This window comes from Dipteris shenzhenensis, chromosome 8 (assembly GCF_047967505.1).
Source record: "Dipteris shenzhenensis isolate YYH24624 ecotype China chromosome 8, Dip_SZ_1.0, whole genome shotgun sequence".
Classification (NCBI taxonomy): Eukaryota; Viridiplantae; Streptophyta; class Polypodiopsida; order Gleicheniales; family Dipteridaceae; genus Dipteris; species Dipteris shenzhenensis.
Genome location: NC_141603.1, coordinates 47,697,276 through 47,721,225, shown reverse-complemented (window position 1 = coordinate 47,721,225; position 23,950 = coordinate 47,697,276). Strand labels below are relative to the sequence as shown.

The 23,950-nt window shown below is 43.3% G+C and overlaps 1 protein-coding gene across 1 annotated transcript in view; it reads right to left on the bottom strand.

Annotated features, from left to right (window-relative positions):
• Nucleotides 1-5,792: 5,792 nt before the first annotated feature.
• Nucleotides 5,793-23,950, bottom strand: part of LOC147899605 (uncharacterized) — a 73,294-nt gene continuing 55,136 nt past the window's right edge. Inside the window, exons 3-9 of the mRNA XM_087378399.1 lie at nt 23,584-23,871; nt 23,362-23,491; nt 23,064-23,168; nt 22,818-22,920; nt 22,582-22,707; nt 6,701-6,888; nt 5,793-6,430 (exon numbers count right to left, since the gene is read on the bottom strand). Coding sequence (XP_087234525.1) covers nt 6,355-6,430; nt 6,701-6,888; nt 22,582-22,707; nt 22,818-22,920; nt 23,064-23,168; nt 23,362-23,491; nt 23,584-23,871 — 1,016 coding nt within the window. The 3' untranslated portion in view covers nt 5,793-6,354. The remainder of the gene's footprint in view (nt 6,431-6,700; nt 6,889-22,581; nt 22,708-22,817; nt 22,921-23,063; nt 23,169-23,361; nt 23,492-23,583; nt 23,872-23,950) is intronic.

The following is a 23,950-nucleotide window of genomic DNA, read 5'->3' as shown; positions in this document are numbered from 1 at the left end:
CAAGGAAACTGCATTTGGATGCGGCTAGATGCATACTCAGGTATGTGAAGTCCACATTGCAGTATGGACTATTTTATGAGGCTGGGGTTCAGATACAGTTGCATGGATACACTGATGCTGATTGGGCTGGTAGTATTTATGATAGATGATCTACCAATGGATATGTGTTCTCTTTTAGGAGTGTTGCAGTCACCTGGAGTAGCAAGAAATAGCCTACAGTTGCCTTGTCAAACACAAAGGCTGAGTACAGGGGTGCAGCAATGGCTGCATGTGAGGTAGCTTGGTTGCATAAGCTACTTTATGATATGCATCAGTCTACAGATGGGCCAGTTGTCATTTATTGTGACAACATGAGCAGTATACACTTGGCAAATAACCCAGTCTATCATGCTAGAACAAAGCACATTGAGATGCATTATCACTATGTGCGGGAGAAGGTTTTACTAGGTCTCATTGATCTAGTTTATGTCAGCACAGAGGATCAGTTAGCTGACATATTCACGAAGGCATTGGGCGTAGAGAAGCTACGCAAGTTCAGAGACCTGCTTAGTGTGCAGGAATTGGGATTGAGCTCGAGGGGGAGTGTTGAGATATCGAGCTTCACTCGCGATATGCCAGGGTAACCGTTGTGCATTTATGTCACCGACTTGTTAGCTGCAGATGCGGTTGGTACACCGCCCACGAATAATAGCTGGATGACAGCTATCCTTATCTACTCTAGTTCGTGGCTCAGTCAGTATGCCACCTTAGTTAGTTGAGTTTGGTTTGAGACCCACATATAGGGTTCTTCTATTTCTTTGTACTAGAGTTCTTTTGGCTTTCACAACTAAGAAGAGGAAAACTGTTTTCAGCCTCCACCTTTGTGTGTATTCCCCCATTGTGTATGTGAGAAAGCGACAAGTGAGACTCCTTCCCTCTCTCCCACTATCTTCACACGTGCACTATATTGTGTCACGTGTGTGTGTGTGTGTGTGTCCTAAACAAATATACTATTGACACCCTTACTGCAAAACAAAATCTATCTCAATATTGAAGATTCCATACACAGTTGAAAACTAGCCCTTGCAGAGAATTAGAAGAGATCAACCACTCATAAATCTCCATCATGCAATAATTTTACATGAATTACTTTCCTTCCACTTTGGCGAACCCACCGTAGTATTGCCAGTGCTATTAGGGTTTAGCCTCGGTTTAGCACTCCATGGGGAAACTCAGATTAAGTGGGTTGTAGTGCAGAGGTTTGACATTTCACAAGATGCTAAGCCCAAAGATGCATGTCCACTGAGGCCCAAGGAAGACAAAGGAGAAGGTAAAATCAAGGACCACCACAACTTAGATGTTACTTTTATGGAGAGCATAGTCACACCAAGGCCGAGCACAATCTATGGTTGGAGCACATCAAGCTACTCAAAAGAAATGTAGGGAGAAGGGAGAATGACCCTGAGTTGCTGAGATATTTTGGTAGAAGTAACAAACTTAATGGACAATAGGTCTCAAGGGCTAGTGGAGGGTCTTGAGAAGGGCCCACCATAAACCAAATAGATTAATTGAAAGGAGGAATAATAGGTTGCAACCAACCTTGCAACAGAATCAAAAGGGAAGGCACCTACCATGGACTTACCACTAGAACTAGAATTGGTCCTACCACAACCGACCAAGCTAGGCAAAGCCTCATTAAGAAAGTCCCACATTAACCTAGGTACCATTGAGTTCCCAAGATTAGATATGATCAAAGCATGGGAAAATTTTTGCAACATGCAAGCCAACCTCACAATGGCTAAATATTACAATTTGCTCTACATTGCTAAGAGTTCTTTTTGCACAACCTAAAGCCAATGAGGAACCACTCCAGATGCCCTTATTACCATACCAATCATTGACACACTAGTGGTGTATGAGAAAGTTCCAGTCATCACTATCAAGGTCAAAAGAAGTGTGTTTTTGATGTGATCATGGATGGTGGCTCAAGAGTCAATGTTAATGTGGCCAAGTAGTGAAAGGTCAAGAACTTGAAACCTCTCCCTTTTGAGTATGCATGGTAGATTAACAATGCTTTTACATTATGTGATCATCATTAGAGACTGCAATACATAGTAGCTTTGATTGTCATCTTGATGGGAATGCATGCTTATCCAATTCTATATGGGTAGACCTTGGTTGAAAAGTGTAAAGGTATTGGATGATTGTGGTTTTGATAGTATGATAGTCAAAGCTGGGGATACAAAGGTGAAAATCCCCACAAACCTAAGTAAGGTAAAGAGAAAATTTTGAGTCTTTGTTGGAATTCAAATATCAATCTCCACAAGATGTCGTTTCTCGACCATTGAAAAGCAAATCTTGCCTATGGGGTAGATTGACACATTCAAGGTGGCTACCAAACTTAAGCAAAAGATGAAGGATGAAAAGCTGGCATAATAATAGAATATATATGTTAATCACTTCATTGAAGACGTGACTAGTAGACGAGAGCTAGCGAAGCCTATCACTTGGCTTGGTCCTAAAAAATTGGTCCTACAAATAAATTAGGAATTCAATTTGGCTATGACACGAACCACATACAGTTCTAGTAAGTGCGCTTTTATTTGATGATCAACTTCAAGAATTCAAAAGTCATTTCCTAAAATATGGAGATGTGTTTGTGTGGAGCTATATTAATTTGTGAGGAGTCCCTCTAGAAATTTTATAGCATGGGATTCTATTGATACTCAATGCTAAGCTATTTTGTTAGCAATGATACATGATGAACTTGAACTATGCCAAGCAAGTCAAATCAATTGTTGACTTAATGCTTAGACAGATCCTTTTTTTATCCCTTTCAGTTATGGTATTCTTGACCAAGTTTTAGGACACGAGATGCACTCATTTATTGGTGGCTTCTACAATGCTGCAATTATATTTCTTTGGCACCCAAAGATCAATAGAAGACTTGATTTATCATAGAATGGGGTGCATATGCTTGCAAATTCATGCCATTTGGTCTGTGTAATGCACCTTCAGACCTTTTAGTGGTTCATGGTTGATACTTAACTACTTGTTGCCATCTACTTGGACAATTTCTGTGTATACTTGGCAATATCCATGCATTTGTCTTGTCTTGAAAAAGTTTTATCCTGGCCAAGTGTGCATTTTGTGTGTAAATTGGTGTATTTCTTGGTCATGAAATTTCCAAGGAAGGCATTGGAACCAAGCTAAGTAAGACCCAAGCAATCAAGCAAATACCTAGGCTACAAAATTTGAGAAAACATAGCGCCCTTGTTGGATTTATCAGCTTCTACAAGAGGTTTGTAAAGCTAAAATTGTAGCACCTCTATATAAAATGGATAACAACTTCAAATGAACCAAGGAGTTTTGTATAGCATTTCATGAACTCAAGAATGAGTAACTAAGATACCCATTCTGCAACAACCCAAGTTGGGTGTAATTTTTCTTATCGATGTGGATGCATCGAGCTATGCGATTGGTATTATTTTGGCACAATTGGATGGAAGGTTGGACTACTTGGTCTATTATATTAGTTGTTTAATGACACCATCCATGTGCAATTACATCACTATTAAGATGAAGCCCTTGGGATGGTCTACAAGATATTACCTACTTGGCAACCCTTCTATTTTCTATGTTGATCACGAGGCACTGTTGTATTTGATCAGCAAATTAGTTATGTAGGGGCTCTTGGTACGATGGATGCTATTGTTACAAGAGTTCAATTTTAATATCATCCACAAGCTACGAGATGTCCCACATAGGTGCAGATTACTGGCCATGCCTACTACCTCATATAAAATTAGGGCGTCACAACTGAGCATGGATGTTTTTATCGAAGCTATACTTATATAATAATATAAAATCTTGGCGAAAGTTTATTGTGGTGGTTTTTTTAGTTTCACAGTATTTATAGGATATGGTATAATTTTATATATTTTCTTCATAATTTTGAAGCAAAAGATAAAAATCCTAGTGAAGCTTTAATTTTTTTTGCATAAAAGTTTCAAATCTTTGCGAATGTTTCAAAGATGTATTTTTATCATAGCATACAAACTTTTGATACCAATATAAAAGTTTCGCTTCTTAACGAAACTAACATGAAAAAATCATCCATGCAACTGAGCTCCTAAGATGCACAATTGTTTATTGTTTATTTTTTTGAGACCGAGTACAATGAGATTCTCTAGTACTCATGATAAGACATATTTCTTGAGTAGATGCCCCAAGACAACTGCAAGTAGTTGTCTGTGAAAGCCTAGAAGTATAGCTTGATTGGTGGCTAGCTATATTGGTAAGAAGCTGATGAAACCTTGCATTAGTGCATTCTACCATATGAATGAGCAACAAAAGTACTCATCGAGGAACATACTAGGCCTATTGGAGGTCACTTCAATAGTGAGTTGGAAGCCCAAATTTTTTTATAGGTAGGCATGTACTTTGTTTGGTGATGTGCATACTCAGTGTGTCAAACATGATGTCTGTCTCAAAGAACAAGATGCTTGTTGGGTTAGAACACCACATGCCACTTCAACCAAGTTAGCCACGAAAAGCATTCTACAGATGGGGTTTGGATTACATTGGACCTTTCAAAAATGTGGCTCAATACACACATAATAATTACATCATTATGGCCATGGATTATGCTACCAAGTGGGTAGAGACTAAGGCACTATGAGACAACTTGGCTTGTAGTATAACCAAGTTTATCTTTGAGAACATCATATGGTTGCCAAGTTTAATTTTCCAATGACCAGGATACACACACACACTTCATGCATGAAGTTTTCCAATACTTTACAATCGATCTCTTCTTTCTTCAACATTTTCCAATATGCACGTTGATTGTATGTATCAACAATTCTTTCTAAAAATATAATAGACCTAACATCTATCATGTAGTGTCTCTCCAAATCACAAGTTACAAACTCAACTTCTCAAATATAATTTTGCACATATTTCAAGTTTAAGCTATCCAAGGCTCTAGCTTTTAATATAGAAAAAAAAAAACAGAGTTATGGAGAAGGTAGTGATTTAATTTCAATTTAGCTGCTTTTGAGCAGTTCAGAAGCATACAAAAGCAAAAGCTTTGCCAAACGTTCTTGTTCAAAGATGGGGAAAAAAGTTCCCAAATTTTGTCAAGCTCTACTGCAATTTTGTGTAGAGAGATTATGAATGTTGGGCTCTCTTCTTTCTTCAACATTTTCCAGTGTGCACGTTGATTGTATGTATCCATAATTCTTCCTAAAAATATCATAGACCTAACATCTATCGTGTAGTGTCTCTCAAAATCACACTTTACAAACTCAACTCGTCAAAATAATTTACACATATTGCACGTTTAAGCTATCCAAGGCTCTAGTTTTTAATATATATAAAAAAACAGAGTTATGGAGAAGGTAGTGATCTATTTTCAATTTAGCTTCTTTTGAGCAGTTCAGAAGCATACAAAAGCAAAAGCTTTGCGAAAAGTTCACTTGTTCAAAGATAGGGGAAAAAGTTGCCAAATATTGTCAAGCTCTACTACAATTTTGTGTAGAGGGGTTATGAATGTTGGGTTCTCTTCTTTCTTCAACATTTTCCACATTTCAAATGTGCACGTTGATTGTATGTATCCATAATTCTTTCTAAAACTATCATAGACCTAGCATATATCATGTAGTGTCTTTCCAAATCAAGTTACAAACTCAACTTCTCAAATATTATTTGCACATATTGCAAGTTTAAGCTATCCAAGGCTCTAGCTTTTAATATAGAAAAAAAAAACAAAGTTATGGAGAAGGTAGTGATCTATTTTCAATTTAGCTGATTTTGAGCAGTTCAGAAGCATACAAAAGCAAAAGCTTTGCCAAAAGTTCACTTGTTCAAAGATGGAAAAATAAAGTTGCAAAAGATTGCACAACACATCATCAGGATATCCTTTGGAGCATAATGATTCATACATCAATAGACTTTGCACTTTCTTTCTGTCCTCACCTGCAAAATTTGGAGCCTTCTGATAAACTCATATACTCACCTAGTATGCAGTCACCGTTGATTTATATAATTTCATGTACAGACTCGGGGATGATATCAGTTTCCGTATAAAACTTGGTGAATATAAAATATCTGATAGCAGTTCATGTGATATTTTTTACTAAAGCTTTTCAATTGGGTAAAATGTATCCTGAATTTGGGGCCACTTTTGTCATCGTCAGAGTATGGAGGACATCTTTGTAAATGATGTACATATGTTTGGTTATACAAAGATGGAATTTTGCAGTGTCCCCATTCATCCAAAGATTGGTTGGCTTACTAACTCTCATAATATCAAATTATTCAGGTATAAAAGATTAATTTCCCTGCAGCAAAGGAACGGAATGCATACGAGGCTCATTGAAGAACATAGTCCTCGGGGCTGTAATACTCTGCTACTAGCCTGTAGACATAAGATGGATTATGTCCACCGCTGGAGAAACAATGACAAGATATGAAATTAGAAATCCCATCTTGCTTACATTCTTAAGTGTTATAATGCATGCCTAACCAATGACATAGACATACATTCACAGTCTCGTTTCTTATATGTTGTTCTCTGTACCAAAGAACCATGGGAGAGAATCAAACCGGCTTAGATATCAGAGCAGAATAGTACTGATGTTCAAGGCGGAACAGGACAATATAGAAAGAAGAGAAACAAATATAACCCAGACAAACAGCAAAAAGCAAGTAGACTTACGTGTCTGTGATAAACAAGCTAACAAGCTCTGGAGGTATGTAATCAAAATTTGGATTTACTGCATGCAGTGGAGGTCCATCTAATGCCTGATCGACACAGTCTGAGATCTCCCCAAAGTCTAAGATCTGTGAGGGTGATTTCATCTCATTGACCAACACATAAGGATTGTGAGGATACAGAGGGCACAGCTGCATCCATAACAGAAAAAGAGTTACAAAATAAAAGCACGCTTGATATCGTAGTCTTGCTCATATATGCAAGAAGGTTATTGAACCAGAAGCCTATGAGGAGTGACTAAACACACTATCCCAGCTATAGCCTATTGGTCTATTAATATAATCACCCTGAATATGTTTGAACTTTATATGGAGGAGCAAATCTCCTAGATAAGTTGATGACACAACATTAATTTTCCTGAAATTTTGCAGAGATAACACACTAAAATTGAACACCACAGGCATGCAGAGTGAAAGAATGCAGAAGAAAATGGTAGGAAAACAGTTGTTTGAAACACGGACTTCCTTTCTGTTAACACAAAAGCCTGCAGTTAATTACAAAAAGCTTCAGTCACCCTACATGTCCCAAAGTTTCTGGCCTTGGCCAACTCCTAGATCTAGTTATCCATATGGATGCCCTCAACCTGCTGAGTTTCTAACACTTCTCTGGAGATGAAAGGCATATTTACTGAAAATGTCTTCATCCAGTTCCATTCTCAAACGACAGATTTTTTTAGATTATTCGCAAAAAATCCAATTAAAAAGAAGACTTGCATATCAATGAGAACATGATATTGCTCAAATGTCCAGTTTTTTATGCCACAGGCATTACAAAATGCATGTGGTCTTCATTTCATGGGCGCACATCAGTTTCAAGCTGCCATAGCAGCAAGACAGCAGCACAATACACCCGCAAGACTGTACAGAAGGTAGGTACTGGTTGGCAAAGGCTGGAGCAGACTGCCAGGCAGCAGTGCTGGTCGGCAGTAAACAGAGAACTGGTCAACTGCTATTGCAGGTCCATGTGGACTCCGTAAAGGACAGGACTGGCAGCAAGGCGCCTGCAGCAAAGGCCTTAAATAGGCCAGAAAGCTGACCTCGAACCCTACAAACTTGGTCTACTGACAGCATAGTCGGCCCGAAACACGTTTTGGGCAGCCCTGAAACGTACCAAACATTTCAGAAACATTTCGAAACCCAAACTCCAGTTTCGGAGCACCCGAAAAACCCCCAAATCGTTAAAATCATAGGACTTTGATAAAAACGCCTCCGTGCATCGTCTCATCAGCATCGGAGTCATTTCAGCTTTGAATATTGAACCTCTTGTCATGTGACATGAAAAATGATTCATGTATCTTTTTCAATTCTAAAATATTACCATTGACTATTGAAACATCAAGGATGAGTTGTTAATTTTCTGAATTAGAAATTAGTAATACGTTTCAAATTTCAAGTTCCAAGTGACATATCAAATGTCTATGCACTATGTTTCTTAAGTTTTTTCAAGTATTGGAGTTCTGGTAGCAATAATCCAAAATGTTTTAATTCTTTTGGGAAAATTTTATATATTTAAATACCCTATTATGCACGAAACGTTTTTACGGATGTTTCGGGATGGCCTTGAAACATTTCCCAAACTCCGAAACCTGTTTCGAAACTCCTTGACCACAATGACTGATAGACTGCCAAGTGAACAGTCTATGGGTGCTAGTAGGCCAGTATGCGGGCTTCAAAGCCCTCCAAATAGATCGGATAATTCGAACCATCCAATTTTCCAGCCTCACCAAAGTTAGGTATCCGTGGGCTGCCCAACATGGTGAGGAAGCAGATGACATGAAGTAGCTACCCTGAACTATCTGCAAGACAAACAAACACACTTGCATGTGGAGGCTCCCTCCTCTCAGCAAAAACACCGCCCTTCAGTACGGAGGAGGTCCCAGCCTTGTATCCCCTCGGTTCTGAATCAAGAGCAAGGCTATCCCCGGAAGGCAACCTTGGGCTCTCACACCATGTAGAAAAACACGTGGATGTTGCTTGCTATAGGCCAACTCCCTTCGCAGCAAAGTTTTACCCCGAGAACGCAAGACACGGATATGAAAGATATAATTCAATGTGTGTGCTTGCTTAATAGTGAAAGAGAAGACAGATGTACAACCAAACTAGAAAAGATATAATGGTGTTAGCCAAGTACAAAAACTACCAAGGCATGTAACAACACCTTAAGCAAAAAACACAAGAGGTAAGGTATCAAAAGATTGCTCTGTTTGCTGCACCCTCTGAGGGAGACTCTTCCTCTTGTGCCATGGATGTAGGCTTCAGTAGCTGCTGAAGATAGAGCACTCCTGCAAAAGCTATGCTCTGAACCTACAAATACACCCTATTCCGCATTCTAGGGCATCAGGGAGGTCAAGAATAAGTTCGCATTGGAGCAGACATCCAACAGATCAAAAGAAAACCTACATCCAGTAAAGAAGTATTGAGGAGCTGCATAGGAAGCATCAGTATAGAAAGCCCCTTGGTCTCCATCCCCCTCCCTGCTCCATTCCAAGCTTGGAATCTCAATCCTGCACACTTATGTCATGAAGAACTGCAATTCTATCACGAGAACCCCTGCTGTCCAGCATCAATTTGTGCAGCCGCCAACTGCTACGACACCTCTAGACCTAGGCGATGAGTTCCGGAGCCTTTTCTGCAAAAGGCGCTGCTGTTTGGAGCCATTTATGCAGCAAGCATTGCTGTTTTTGCAGATTTGCTGCTTTGCACTGGTGAAGCAGTCGCCTCACTTCTGGATGAGTTTTGCTGCAGCCCACCTCTCTTCTGGAGGATTTCAAACTGTTTTTAAGTGGTTGACCCACTTTCTGCAGGTGAGGTTTCTTTGCTGATTTGAAGCTGCAGCAACAGTTCCATGACAGGTCTGCCTCAGTTTGTGTCATTCTAGAACAGTTTTGAGGTCATTTTCAGTTCTGTTTTGATCTCTACTTGCTGGTCGATCCTGTTGGTGACTGTTTCTATGCTTCTGGAGCTGTCAACTTGCTATTCTAGACCTCTTTCAGTCAGCATTTCAGTTGGGAAGCTCAATTTTAGCGACTCCTGGGAGCATTTTCAACTCCTGTAGTTCAGAATTTTACTGTTTTGACCAAAACAGGTTTGAAAAACAGTCATTTACTGTTTGACCAGTCTGAGGGGATCAAGTGTCCTTCGTTTTGAGCAATTTTCAGTCACTTTTGGACTGTTTTCAATGTGTTTTTCTGCCCTACATCAGGGATATTCACCAGGTGCACACAGATTTCAGTGGGGTTGTGTTCTGCTTGAGCCAAGCATTGGCTCCTTTGGGGCAAATTTGATTCTCTTCGGTTCTGTTCAAACAGTCCATTTTAGCAGTTTAGAACTGATATATTCAGGCTGCATTTGTCTAGCCAAGTATTGGCTTGTGGAATAGTGTTCTTTTGTTGTTGCCGTATATTTCATACCACATGAATTTTGGGATGGCTTAGAATCAGAACCAAAATCCGGGAGATGTTTTTGGAGTTTTAGCCCAAGAGGATAAATTGGGTGGCACCAATGGTTCCATGTGGAGCGTTATGGTAAAGAATATTTTGGTTGCACAGGGTCTATGGATTTTGTTACAAGTGAACATGCCCATCCAAGAGATGTAGCCATTGCTCCTGGTACACCTCAGTAAGGAAGTAATCGTCGTGATAGACAATAGGCACAGGTGAGCCTTGTTGTACCAGCTGCACCTGTTGCCCCTACTCAAGATCAGAGGAGATGGGATTTCAAAGATGCTTACGCTTTGTTACTCATTGCCTTGTCTGTTATGAGGTTCCTCGTACCTCATATCTGCTCCTCCAGGACTTCCAAGAAAGCTTGAAATACCTTGGCGAATATGTATCAAGTACGGAATGAGGCTAGAGAAAGAGAGCTTGATAATGTCTAGATGCTCAAGGGTGACTCAATTTGACTAAGATCCAAGATCTTAAAGAACAGATGTTGAATATTGATGAAGTCATACCTAATAGATCTACAACTCTCAATTCTTTGCCAAAAACTTATTTGACTTTCATACTTCTATGAATTTGTCCATGAGGGCTAGTACAGTTCCACTTAGGTTTCAAGGACTTGTGGGGCTATTGTTGCAGGAAGAACAAACAAGGAGAAACATGTTTATTAAGATGCATGATGATGATCAAGCCTTGTTGGTTAGGACTGATTCAGCTCAGACATCACAAAAATGCACGTCAGTCCAAGAAAAAGGCAAAATGCCATTTTTGCAAGAAGCCTACACACCACATCAATGGATGCAGGAGAGGTTGGAGAAAGAAAGGAAAAAGAGGGAAGCTGGAACGACAATTTCGAACTCAAATGCATCAAATGTGAACAAGGGTAGTACTTCAGCAAACCTCGTCACTGAAGATTGGTCTTTTTTATTATGATACCAGCTATGATGCCAACCATGAGGTTGCCTCAAGTACTCTGAGAGACGTTATATGGTACTTTGATAGTGGTGCCTCCAGGCACATTACTTCCAAGAAGAATTTATTTGCAAACTTGCATAAACCTAGATGCCACATCAATGAATGCAAGAAACGGTTGGAGAAACAAAGGAAAAGAGGGAAGCTGGAATGAGTTTCAGATTCAAATGCATCAGATGCAAACAAGGGTAGTGCTTTAGCAAACCCTGTTGCAGAAGAGTGGTCCTTTTTGGTTTGCAATTATCATGCCAGCTGTAATGCCAACCATTAGGTTGTTGGAATAGTCACCTCCCCATCTGTAAGCCCCCATATGAGGACAGCATGGGGGAGGTAGACCTGGAGATAATGGGGCTGTCACATGGGCAGCACATGAGCTGCCATGTGGGCAGCTGTCAAAGCAAAAGACAGGCGTACGGCCTGCAACAGGGCCCTGTGAAGGGCGCGCTGATGTCAGCTGATGTACAGACCTGTGCGGGTGCACACAGCAGGGTGTACGGAGCAGGGGCAGGTGACTCTAGGGCCAGAAGGAGGCTGAACGGAGGCAGAACCAGAAGAGGCAAAAGGTGCAACAGATGGACAGGTTTTGGGCAGCAAAAGAGGACCATTGCAGGTTGGGATATAGGGCTGCATTGCCTGGACCAATGGCTGAAAGCCATGTGGCTAGGCGGGGTCCACAAGGGCCCTAAAAGGGGCTGCCTACATCATGTATTCCTGCAGACCAGGGTCGGCCCAAACAGACCCTGAAGTCGGCCAGTTTGGGTCGGCTATTTTGTGTAGGGCTTTGCCCTATAAAAAGGGGCCCTTAGGGGCCTCCATGATTATCACTTGGAGCAGCCCTCAGGACAGCAGACAGGAGCAGCAAAGGGGGAGCCTTAGGCCTACATTCAGGAGGACAAGGTGACCTAGGAGAAGCTGCAGACTGAGCTAGAGTGGCAGCCCACGTAGGCTGGCTTCCGGACAGCAAGGTGGAAGGGATCTAGATAGAGAGTCTACATATGCTCGAGGTGGAGCACGTGGGCTCAGAGATCTAGAAGTGCCAGGCTTGTAGTAGAAGGACCTTTTGGTATTGTATCCTGTCCTAGTTCCTGGACGGACGGAAATATGAAGTGTTGCTTCTATATTTGCCTCTAAGCATTGTCTATTTACTGGCTTGCACATCTATGCACATAAGTTTAAGAAGTTTGTGATTCCACAACCCACACGCACACTGTGTGAGCTCCTGCAGTCTTCCGCTGTGCGTACCCTCTGTTGGGTCATTTCTGACAGAGGTTGCCTCATTTTGTGTGAGTGATGCCTCAAATCCTATATGGTACTTTGATAGTGGTGCTTCCAGGCACATTACTTCCAAGAAGAATTTATTTACAAATTTGCAGCCTGCTCCTGTTGGTGGCAAACGAGTGTCTTGTGCCAACAGTTCTTCATATCCTATGAAAGGAGTTGGGACAATTTTGTTGTCATCGGTTGATGGGATGGATTTATGCCTTCTAGATGTCTTGTATGTGCTAAGGATAAAGATGAATTTACATTTTGTGTCCTCTTTTCAGAAAAGAGGCTTGGCTGTCATTTTTGACGATGATAAGTGCATCATCAAAGATACAAAAAAAGACTATCAAAGAGTCAATACGAGCATTTTGAATCAGGGTTTGTACCATCTGGATAAACATGACAACATTCTGTCTATGTTTGTATGGCACCACTGACTCAAGAAATGAAAAATGTAGAATTATGGCATGCAAGACTTGGCCATGCTAGCTATTGCAGTTTGCAATTGTTGCACAGATATGGAATGGTACATGATATACCTAGATGAATCCAGGAACATTCCCAAACTCATCCTCTAAAAACACAACATAGTGCAGTTTCAATCTCACGATAGTCACTCACAAGGTTGAAAACCATAAACTCCATCACACATAGCAGGGACTAGCTACTATAACGTCATCAACGCCCACAGTGGGGTTAGACCATAGTATAAAAACATGCTCTCACACATACAAATCCACACACCCACACATACTTGAGCATCCATTTATACAAAGTCTTCGTACTGAGTTTCTGTCGGCACTCCGGAGGTGAAGGGTAGACTCAGCCATGATGAAGGCTAGCACTAAAGGAGAAGGCTAATCAAAAAGTAGTCCAAAATCTCTTCATTCAAGCTACAACTGCTTGTGAAGTCTAAACGATTTCATTTTAGTCTCTCCCAAACGAGCATCTAAATCTAGCTGATAGGGCAACACACCATTTAAGATAGAAAGAATTATCGCAATACTAGTAGGCCGCAACATGGACGAAAACTTCACACGGTGAAATTTGCATGGGATGGTACATGATATGCCATCTTTGGAGACTCCTCCTAGACATGTCTGTGAAGGGGTATTGGAAAACTATGCACAGGAATGCGTGTCCCAGAGATGAATCTGTTAGAGGTAAGAGAAAATTCCAGCCCATATACAGTGATGTATGTGATCCCATGAAGACACCATCTTTGGGATAGCATCTATATTTGTTGCCTTCATAGATGATTTTTCTAGATTTTCATGGATGTCTCCTTTGAAAGAAAAATATGATGTCTTCCAGTACTTCAAGCAGTTTGTTGCTATGGCTAAGAATGAGTCAGCGTGCAAAGTGCATGCTTTGAGAACATACAGAGGAGGCATGTCAAATACCTTGAAGAATTCTTGAAAGAAAAAGGGATTATGCATCAATATACAGGCCCCTATAGACCTCAGCAAAATGGTGTTGCTGAGAGGAAGAATAGGTATTCGATGGAGATGGCCAAATGCATGATCAAAGGGAAGAGGTTTTGGTCGCAGGAAATAATGTGTGCACCACATGGCCTTGAAAACTGTGACTCCCATTGAGGCTTGGTACATTAGAAAAACCCAAGGTGCACTACCTCAGGGAGCTCGGCTGTGTAGCTTATGCACATACGCCTAGTCACTTGAAAAGCAAACTGGATGACAAATGCATTTTTGCTGGCTACAACCGTGAGAGCAAGGCTTACCGTCTCTATGATCCTTGGACAAAAAGGATTTTCGTCAATCAAGGTGTGATTTTTGCAAAAAACTCATATTAGTCCATGACTGAGTTTAATAGACAAAGGAAGTAAGCCAGTCTACAGGGTTTCCTTGTTGGAATAGGATCGGTGACCTCCCCACCTGTGAGCCCCCATATGAGGAGTGCATCAGGGGGGTTGCGCATAGAGTAGTAATAGGCATGAGTTTGCCACATGGGCAGCACATGAGCTGTCATCTGGGCAGCAAAGAGAGAGGACTGGTACTTGGCATGGAAGACCCCCCATGGAGGGCATGGCAAAGGAACATCCAGATGCTGTCCACACATGGAGAGGACAGAAATGCACAGGTCAGCAAGCTATGGAAGACCCAAGGGCATACAAAACAGGCTGAAACATGAGCAGGCCTGGCTGGGCCAGTGGCAGCCTGCAACGTGGCCAAGCAGGACCTGAGCCATGAGGGGCTGTTTATGGCTTTCCCAAGCGAAACGGCTGGTAGGGGTAGACTGAGTCGGCCAGAAAGAGGCTCTTGGGCCCGTCCATTTGGCTAGGCCTTGAGCCCTATAAAAGGAGGCCATTTGGGCCTCATAACACATCACTTGGAGCGGCCATCCACAGCAGACAGGAGCAGTAGAAGGGGCAGCCTTGGGCCTATACTCAGGAGGTAAAGGTGACCCTAAAGGAGCTGCAGAATGAGCTAGAGAGCTGCCCACCTAGGCTGAGTTTAGGTCAGAGATCTAGAGGTTCCAGGCATATAGTAGGAGAACCTTTTGGTATTGTAAGGGAGAGGAGAGAAGGGGTAGGGAGAGGGAATAGGTAGGAGGGGGCAGAGGTAGGGTTACGTAGAGGAGGGGAACCTTGGCAGCCATGAAGGAGTAGGATAGGGAGAAGGAGAGGAGAGGAGAGGGAGTAGGGGTGGGGAGAGGAGGGGGGACGTGAGCCTTGGGCCTATACTTAGGTTGTGAAGGTGACCCTCAAGGAGCTGCAGACTGAGCTAGAGAGCTGCCCACCAGGGCTGAGTTTCCGGACAGCAAGCTGGAAGAGATCCTTTGGATAGAGAGTCTACATACGCTCAATGGAGCACGCGGACTCAGAGATCTAGAGGTGCTAGGCATATAGTAGGAGAACCTTTTAGTATTGTATCTAGTCCAATTGTGGATGGATGGAAATATATAAGAGCTGCTTCTATATTGCCTTTGAGCACAGTCTATTTGCTAGTCTGCACACACATGAATGGTTATAAAGTACACACATGTTACGAAGCTTGATTCCAAAGTGAAACACTTCCACGTGTAATTCCTGGGCTATCTATCGGTCTTCCGCTGTGGGATACCCCCAGGTGGGATTTCATTTTCTAACATTCCTACCTCCATAAAGGCCCCATTGTGGGGACCGTTCACGGGTTCAGTCTTTGGGCATTCCACCCTACTCCAATGTGCAGGTCAACAATCTACTAGGAGTGGATGAGTGCAGCAGCATAGGTTCTCACACATAGTTCATACTGGAAGCAGCCCTTACATCTTGGAGCTTGGAGCAGAATACCTACAGCCAATAGGAGAGCACATGTCTGCAGGAGAGTGCTGTCCAAGGAACTTGCACTACGAAAGGTCACTAAAGCTCATTGAGTTGCATGCAACCAAAGGAGTGCATGGACAGAAGTAGGACCAGATTTTGGGCTCGGCATAGAGCATCCAGGGCAGCGGACTACTGCATGTTTTGGGATCTCTGGTTAAGCCTTTTGTAAGAGTTCTTGGCTCAGATTTGTGCAATATATTCTGAGGCATTTTTGAACTGTTCTAATACTGTCTATCTCCTAAGTTTGGTGCTTGTGAGTTGTATCTTGTGGACACAAAGTTGAAGTTTTCAACTATAGTGTTCCCTTCTCCTCTCTAAGATTCTTGCATTGCACACACCTCATCCATTTACAATTTCCGCATAAAATAATAGATGCAAAAGGATACTGATACATTGGCAATGATCATCAGGAAGACTGCAAATTCAGTGCTTTCGCACATTCAATTAGCATGGACGATCCTGGAAGATTTGTACGGGACAGCATTCACCGGTCACATTGTAATGCTCCAAAATCAGCTGTTCATATTAGATATGGAAGAAGGTGACCATGTGAGTGATTGTAACATGCGGAGACTTACTGTGCAGAAAATAGATGAATGTAAAAGGCTAACTCGAGCATGAGAGACACATGAGATTCACCTAACTATAGTACACTGGTTTATTTCTACATGTGCCAAATCGGCATACAAAAAGGTGTTGAGACCACTCCCCTAACTACGACATGTGGGAGATGGATCTATGCTGCGGAAATAGGACACCCAAAACTCGCACCTATGCTGGTTAGAAGTGCGGCTGGAAGCTGGGAGCTGAGTCCTCAACTGAGGAAGCTGAGTGAGTGAAAAGGGGGCTGAAGGCCCTTTATATAGGGCTGGGAACCAGCCAACCTTGGGCCAGCACAACTGACTGTCTGGTCGGTTTTGGCCAGCCAGGTTGCTGGCCGTTGCCTATAAAACCAGGCCCTTTTGGACCATTTCACGCAGTCTAGACAGCCAGTTTTCACTGCCACCAGGACTTGACCCTAGTGCCTCTAACATCCCCCTCTTCTACACTTCTTGCTAGGTGGATACCTCGCAACACTTTGCCTTGGCGACCCAAACTACTCCACTGTGGCTTGCGACTTTGGGAACTGGGAATGGACCCCCGTAGCTCGTGCCTGACTCATCCCTAGACCAGGGCTCACAACGGGGTCACGGCATCCAACAAATGGGTTGGACTATGTGTCACCATGCTCCCTAGTGTAGGGGTGCATGTGACATTCCCTCCTGCTTAAATTCTGGATGATGATAGCTGCTGAGGAAGACTGGAAGCCGAACTGCTGTTGAGGCCAATCATCCCACCACGCTACTACTGCAAACTCTTGATCCTTGGGTGGTATGGCACTTTGATAGGCTCCTAGACATAGGAACTGCCTCCTTTCCTAATGACTTGCTAAAAACTGATTGGGTTATTGATGTGGGGCATTGCACTCCGGAAGTCCAATGGCATGAAACTGGCTACCAACTGTTGGCATGCCTTCTCCCCACTACGGAAGATACACCGACATAGAAATGCTAGTGCTATTCCAGGAACTGTTGGGGTGATGAGAAAGCCATTGAAGCTAGGCAACCAAAACTGAAAACCTGGGAACTCCAGAATACCCACATCCACTCCTAGAAACTATGGTGCTGTTCTGCATGACTGCAGTGAGGGAAAGCTGGAATGAACTTGCCTCCTCTGTTGGCGTGATAATTGCCGAGGGTAAAACTCTGCCACCCACCTGGAATCTGGAACTGTGGATGAAAATGTCTCCCGAAGAACTTGCGTGATGCCCATTAGCACTACAGATAACCCCTCCAAGGAGGAGACTGTACTGGATGCTCTCCGAAAGAACGGAGGAGTTGCTGGGCACCCCTCTAATGACTCAACAAATAGGATGCTACCTGAAAGAAATGTGAGATGTCCACAACTACTGAGAACACCTCGTCTACCATGAATGACTGGTATGCCTCTCAAAAGAACTGAGAGATGGCTAGCATAGCTTCTTCCTGATGGGATACAGGGACTAAGCATGTCCCCCTCAAGTGCTGAGGAAGTACTAAGGCTGCTGGTGAGCACACCTCTGATGAATCGACCGAGCTGTTGTCATCACCAAGGGAACTGCCGGGGTAGACACTGGTCACTGCTACTTCTGCTGACTCGCGATCTGATGGAGAGGACATTGTATGACTAACCTCTCGGAGTGCAAGACACAATAATGGGAAGGCCTGGTCAACCTCTCTGATCACTAATACTGCAGCCGCTGCTTCCCTAAACTACTGAGGAAGGGGAACTGCATGACTATCCTCTCGAATTGCCGAGGAAAAATCAAACTCCGTACTTACCTGCGACTCCAATTATGAGGGTACTCCCTCGTGCGAGTCTTAGCACTGGTCTAGCAAACTCCTAAGACGCCCGCTCCTCCTGAGCATCACGACCAATGGGACTGGAAACTGAGCCCCCTAGTCTTGAACACTCCTGACGAGAAGGTAAAATGTGAGTCATGCCGACTAAAACTGATGTGGCCAACTGAGCTGCAAGGGCGGAAGCCCCAATGGACCAGAGCTGATGAAGAGGCCTGATGGGTGAAATACCCATCACACCTATCTGTTGCATATGGGGTGTCCCCTCGGGTGGAATGCCCAAGAGAACTAACTGTGGGGGATAGACAACTCCTTTGAGAAATGGACCGAAGAGGCTCATCTATGGCAAATGCTGATGGGTCTAAGATATCTCCAACAGTGGAAGACCCATCCCTCATAGTTGTGAAACCATCTGTTCCCCTACTAAAGTTGATCCAGCTGACTTAGTTCCCGGAGTGGAAGACCCTAAAGAGTTAATTGGACGTGATAAAGCTGTTGGACGAGTAAAAGACCCATCCAACGTAACTGCATGAACTGACTGATCCTCTCGAGTGGAAACTCCAAGAGAAGAGGCTGCCGAAGCTCGACGATCCCCATGGGTGGTAGAACAAGAGTCTCATCATCTGGGTGTGCGGACTGAGCTAAGCTCGCCCCATGGATGGAAGACCCCTGAGAGCACGCAGTGGAAATGGTTACACTACCCCCATGGGTGGAAAACCCTAAGGCACTGCATGTAGCGCCTATGTAAACTGAATGATCCCCTGGATTGGTAGACCCAAGGGAAACCACTGTTTGAGCTGCAGCAAAATAGTCCACTAAACTATGCTCGGAGATGGAAAACTCCAGCGCAGATAAAGGACTTTCTGCTGATGCGCAGTTCGTGGGTACTGCGGATGAGGAGAGGAACTGTGGGCAGCCCATGAGAAACTGTTGGTGCTTTACAAGCATCTGCTCTCAGTCTCTAGCCTGCATTGGACCTCATATGCTGCCAACTCGGCACGACGTCTGGATCGTTGCGCAGCCGCTTCAAGGATTTCATGTTCAAACAGAAGCCGGAAATGGTCCAATGTCATTCCATCCTCCTTTGTCTTCTTGTCCTGCTCAGGCTGCTCAGAAAAGAGCATATTCTGCTCAAGGAGATGATCTTGCTCCCTGAACGCATGCCTTAGAGCTGCTCTACTGGACGGGTCCATGATGGAAGGCTGGAAGACCCATCAACTGCTGCAATAATGACTACCAGAGGACCCCCTAACCTTGCCCCGCAAGGTGTAAATGCATACGGGTGAAGATGGGAGCCGGCCCAATCCGCGATGAAGGTTGGGAGGGAGAGGCTAATGGAGTATGGTACTACCATAAGTCCGGGGTAGGGACAACATACAAAATTTGATAATATCCAAAGAATGCTCCCTCCTCTTCTAACTGAGTCCCCATAACTAAGCTTTGCTGCCAGGACTACCTCCAACCTAACTCAAATCAAAAGGAACCATATTGCTCTGATACCAATGTAACATGCGGACACTTGCTCTACGGAAAATAGATGAATATAAAACGCTAACTCAAGCATGAGAGACACATGAGATTTACCTAACTATAGTACATTGCTTTATTTATACATGGTTGCCAAATCGGCATACAAAACTGTGCTGAGACCACTCCCCCAACTACGACATGCGGGAGATGGATCTATGCTGCGGAAATAGGACACCCAAACCATGCTCCCTAGTGTAGGGGTGCATGTGACAGTGATCATCTAGTCAAGGTAAAAGTCTTGAAGGATCAACTGACCACCATAGGTCAAAAGGTGGACAGCAATTCTCATGTTGAGTAAACTGCCAAGAAGCTTCAACGGGTTAGTGGCAACCCTAACAATTAGAAAGGCATCAAGCCGTGACCTTCAAGGATTTCCTTGTTGCTCCAAGAGGAAGAAAGCAAAGGCTGTGTGAGGATGATGGCAGCGAGAAAGCGCTCAATGCCATTACCAAAGGACACTTTCAAGGGCGGAGACTCTTCTGAAGGAGACAAGAAGAAGAAAAGAAAGTGCTACTATTGTGATATGCCTAGACATATGGCAAAAGATTGCCGGAAGACAAAGAGACTGAAGCAAGACGAAAAGTCGAAGGGAGAAGAACCTAAAAAAGATTCAGCTCATGTGGTACAAGGTAAGACACGATCCGTAGATCCAGGTGTGACAGTGTCCAGGTCCAGTATAGAGCAATAGTCAGAGAACCTAGGTTCCCCACAAGAAGAAGATGACAATCTATGTCGCAGAGCATGCTAAGGACAAGGTTATAGCCGTCATAGAACATAAAGAATATGAGACCAGTCTGACATGGATGGTGGATTGGAAACTTGCATTGACTGGAGTATTGGCTCCAAAACTCACAGATGTGCTGATGGGAGTACTTAATTGACGTGCTTGGCTTGTTCTAACAGCAAGCAACAAACTAAAGACCGAGGTGTGTAACATCCTCGTATTTATATGATGATTAAAGTAGTACAATGGCACTCAATGCTTGTTAGGTTGGAGGGTGAAAAGCTTTCAGAAAGGTACCGGAAAGAGCTTCCTTAACAGAGGCACTTGGAGCTCTGTTGGTTGCTGGACCTAGTTGCTATGGGTAGCTCTACATATTTGGTACTTACAATTGATACTGACAATGAAGACTTCTCAAGGAGGAACAAAGGCATCTACAGACAAGGGTAAAAATGTAACTTGGTGGGCTCAAGGCTTGAACGTTTGGAGACAGTCTTGAATAATTTCAGGGTTTCTTGACGTATGTTGTGGATCATGCAGGTAGGAGAACGGGTTGAAGCAGACCCAGGGGACTTGGTGCTTTTCAGGCTCTGGATGGTCCCAAATTTGTAGGGGGACAACCAGAAGTACCCAGAGATTCCACCCAAGTTGTATGGTAAGCCAGGCATGTTTGTGATGGCATACAACAGTGGCCATCGGAGGATGGTGCTGTGGTTGGACATATGTATTGGCTTGGTTCTTGAGTTGCAACGATAAAGCGGAGCTGGAAACGGTATGTTAGTATTGGGACTGGGTTTCAACAAATTGCTCGAGCAGGCATGAGAGACTACTCTGTGAGCATCACATGGGTAGACCTAGATGGAGGGGAACATCCACAATACAGCCACGTGGGCAGCATTGTGGGCTGCCACATGGTCCACTGTCAGAGGTGGGCAGGAGTTCTGAAAAAGGGCCAATCTATAGGCTTGTACAGCAGACAGTACAGCTACAGTACGAAGGATCTGCAGGGCCTGGAAGACAGAAGAACATGTGCCGCTGCTATAGGACTGTGCAGGATCTGCCAGAGAAAGACATGGTGGTAGGCAGACATGGTGGTAGGCTGTCAGAGGCAGCACACAAAGGAGGTGCAGGAGAAGTACAGGCCGCTAGAAAATGCAGCGGGTGGACCAGCAGACATCTTATAGGCCAGCAGACAGAGCCAACAACTGGTCAGCAGATCCACACACCAGGTTGGCTGGTCTATGGCAGTTTGGTTGGCTGGAGCAGGTTGGTTAGGTCAGCAATCTATTGGAAAGCAGAGGAGTGGATGAGTGCAGCAGCAGAGATTCTCACAGACAGTTCAGACTGGAAGCAACCCTTACATCTTGGAGCAGTTCTTGGTGCATACCTACAGCCAGTAGAATAGTACACGTCTGCAGGAGGGTGCTGTGCAAGGAACTCAGATTACGAAAGTTCACCAAAGCTCGCTTAGGAGCGCACAACCAAAGGAGTGCAAGGACACAAGTAGGAGCAGTGCTTGTGCTCACCATAGAGCATCCAGGGCAGTGGACTGCTGCATGTTTTGGGATCTCTGGTGACACCTTCTATAAGAGTGTTTGGCTCAGATTTGTGCAATATATTCTTGGACTGTTCTACTGTTATCTATCTCCTGATTTTGGTGCTTCTGAGTTCTATCTTATGGACACATAACGTTGAGGTTTTCAATTATAGCATCCCTTCTCCTCTTTAAGATTCTTCCGTTGAACACACCTCATCCATTTACTATTTCCGCTGCGTGGAGAAACTAGCCAAGGGTTAAGGAATTACAAAACAATCCGTGGAAGGCAGACTATGGAGGATAGTAATCTAGCAAAAGGTAAGGCACCTCTATCATAGTACCTAGAAATATCAAAAGTTAGTGATTGATCTAGATCATCTTGATCGCCAGATGTCCACTTAATGAAATTTGGTGTCACAATTTGGTTGAATGATAGAGAATACTAAATCTGGCCAAGGTCTAAAGATACAAAACTATGCTAATACAGTGCATTGGGAAAGTATAATAAGCACTTAATGTTGTTGGAATCTAATGTAAAATGAACTTCGGTTCAAGAACCAGCAATTAAGGAATGGCATTTCAAATAAGAAACAACGCCTTGCAAAAGTCTGTTGTACACAATCTATCAAAGGACCTTCTCCAATGTTGAACTTTCTTACCTTATGCAGCCCTGCTAAAACGACAAAGGGGACAGCATGGCGTCTTGCTGCAAGGGCAACCATGTGCAAGCCAATTGGGGCTATCACACCACCATTAGCCATTACTGCATGAGCACCCACAATTACCTTCACATAGCAACAGATGCAATATGAGGAGCCTTACATGTAAAAGAGCTTTGTCTAGATGTGACTGCACCAAAGCTAGATTCAGAGAAGAAAACTGCCACATTACCAACCATGTCAACTCGAGATATCATGGCAAAAACAGCTGAGTCTGTTATCACAGTTGTTCGAAGGTCCACAGCAGCTAACTCTTTTGCCAGGGTGTGACCCTGATACCTGATTTTCGCCGAGTGCACCTCACTTAAAGTTAAGTGAATTAAAGAACCTTCAAGACTTTCTTTGCATATGTGGCTTGTTAGAAAAAAAAATCATTGTTAGGTTTCACATAAAACCAGCAGAAGCAGAGCACGAAGTCTTACCTTGGAGCACCTTCAGCAATAAAAACTTGGAATGATCTCTTTTTTTTTGCTTCGAGCAGAAATTGTAGCAGTGTTCGTGAGCGACCTAGTGTAAGTATCACTTCACTGAAGAAAGCCAACATATGCATATTAAGTGGGAAGAAAGAAAGATTTCATCAATGTAACAGAAGCCATTCACATTAAAGGCAGACAGTTTGTATACTTTCCAAGCCCTAGGACTTGTAAAGGCATACAAGCTTTAATAGAATGATTATTGAGAACAAGTAATGGAGTCAGCAGCTCAGAGCATTATTCTTACTTTTGGTGGATATGCTCAAGCGCCTGCTCTGCCACTTGTGAGTGGTAGTTGTCAATATCTTCAAGTAGTTCATTTATTGCCTCGATAACTTGATGCTTCAGCTTCCAGCCTTTTGAGTTCTTGTCACAAGCTGCCATAAAAGGATTAAAAAGCACATCATTATTGAGACGGTAAACAAAGTCTGAACATGCTGAGTATCTATGTAGAAATTAAATGCCTTACATCTACTTTTCCCTTCAGAATCCCCGCCTGAAGAGGATCCGACCACAGCTGCAGATGGTGCCGGCACTGACTCCAGCAGATTATGCAACGATGGTGCACGTAAAGCACTTCTACTGGCTGCTGCAAGGGCTGCTGCCGATAAGCCAGGTTGACCAGTATGATCACTTTCGTCTTTATCATCGCTGTCGGAGCCAGCCCCAGCTTCATCAATTGTACTAGTTGCAATTGAAACTTCCTCTTCCCGTATAATATGTAAGACTCGTCTCACAATATTTCCAATAGCCAATTCTGTAAGATTCCAGTTCAAAAAGGATAGAATTACCTATAAAATAGATTTTTATATCATCACAAATGCACAGGCTTTACG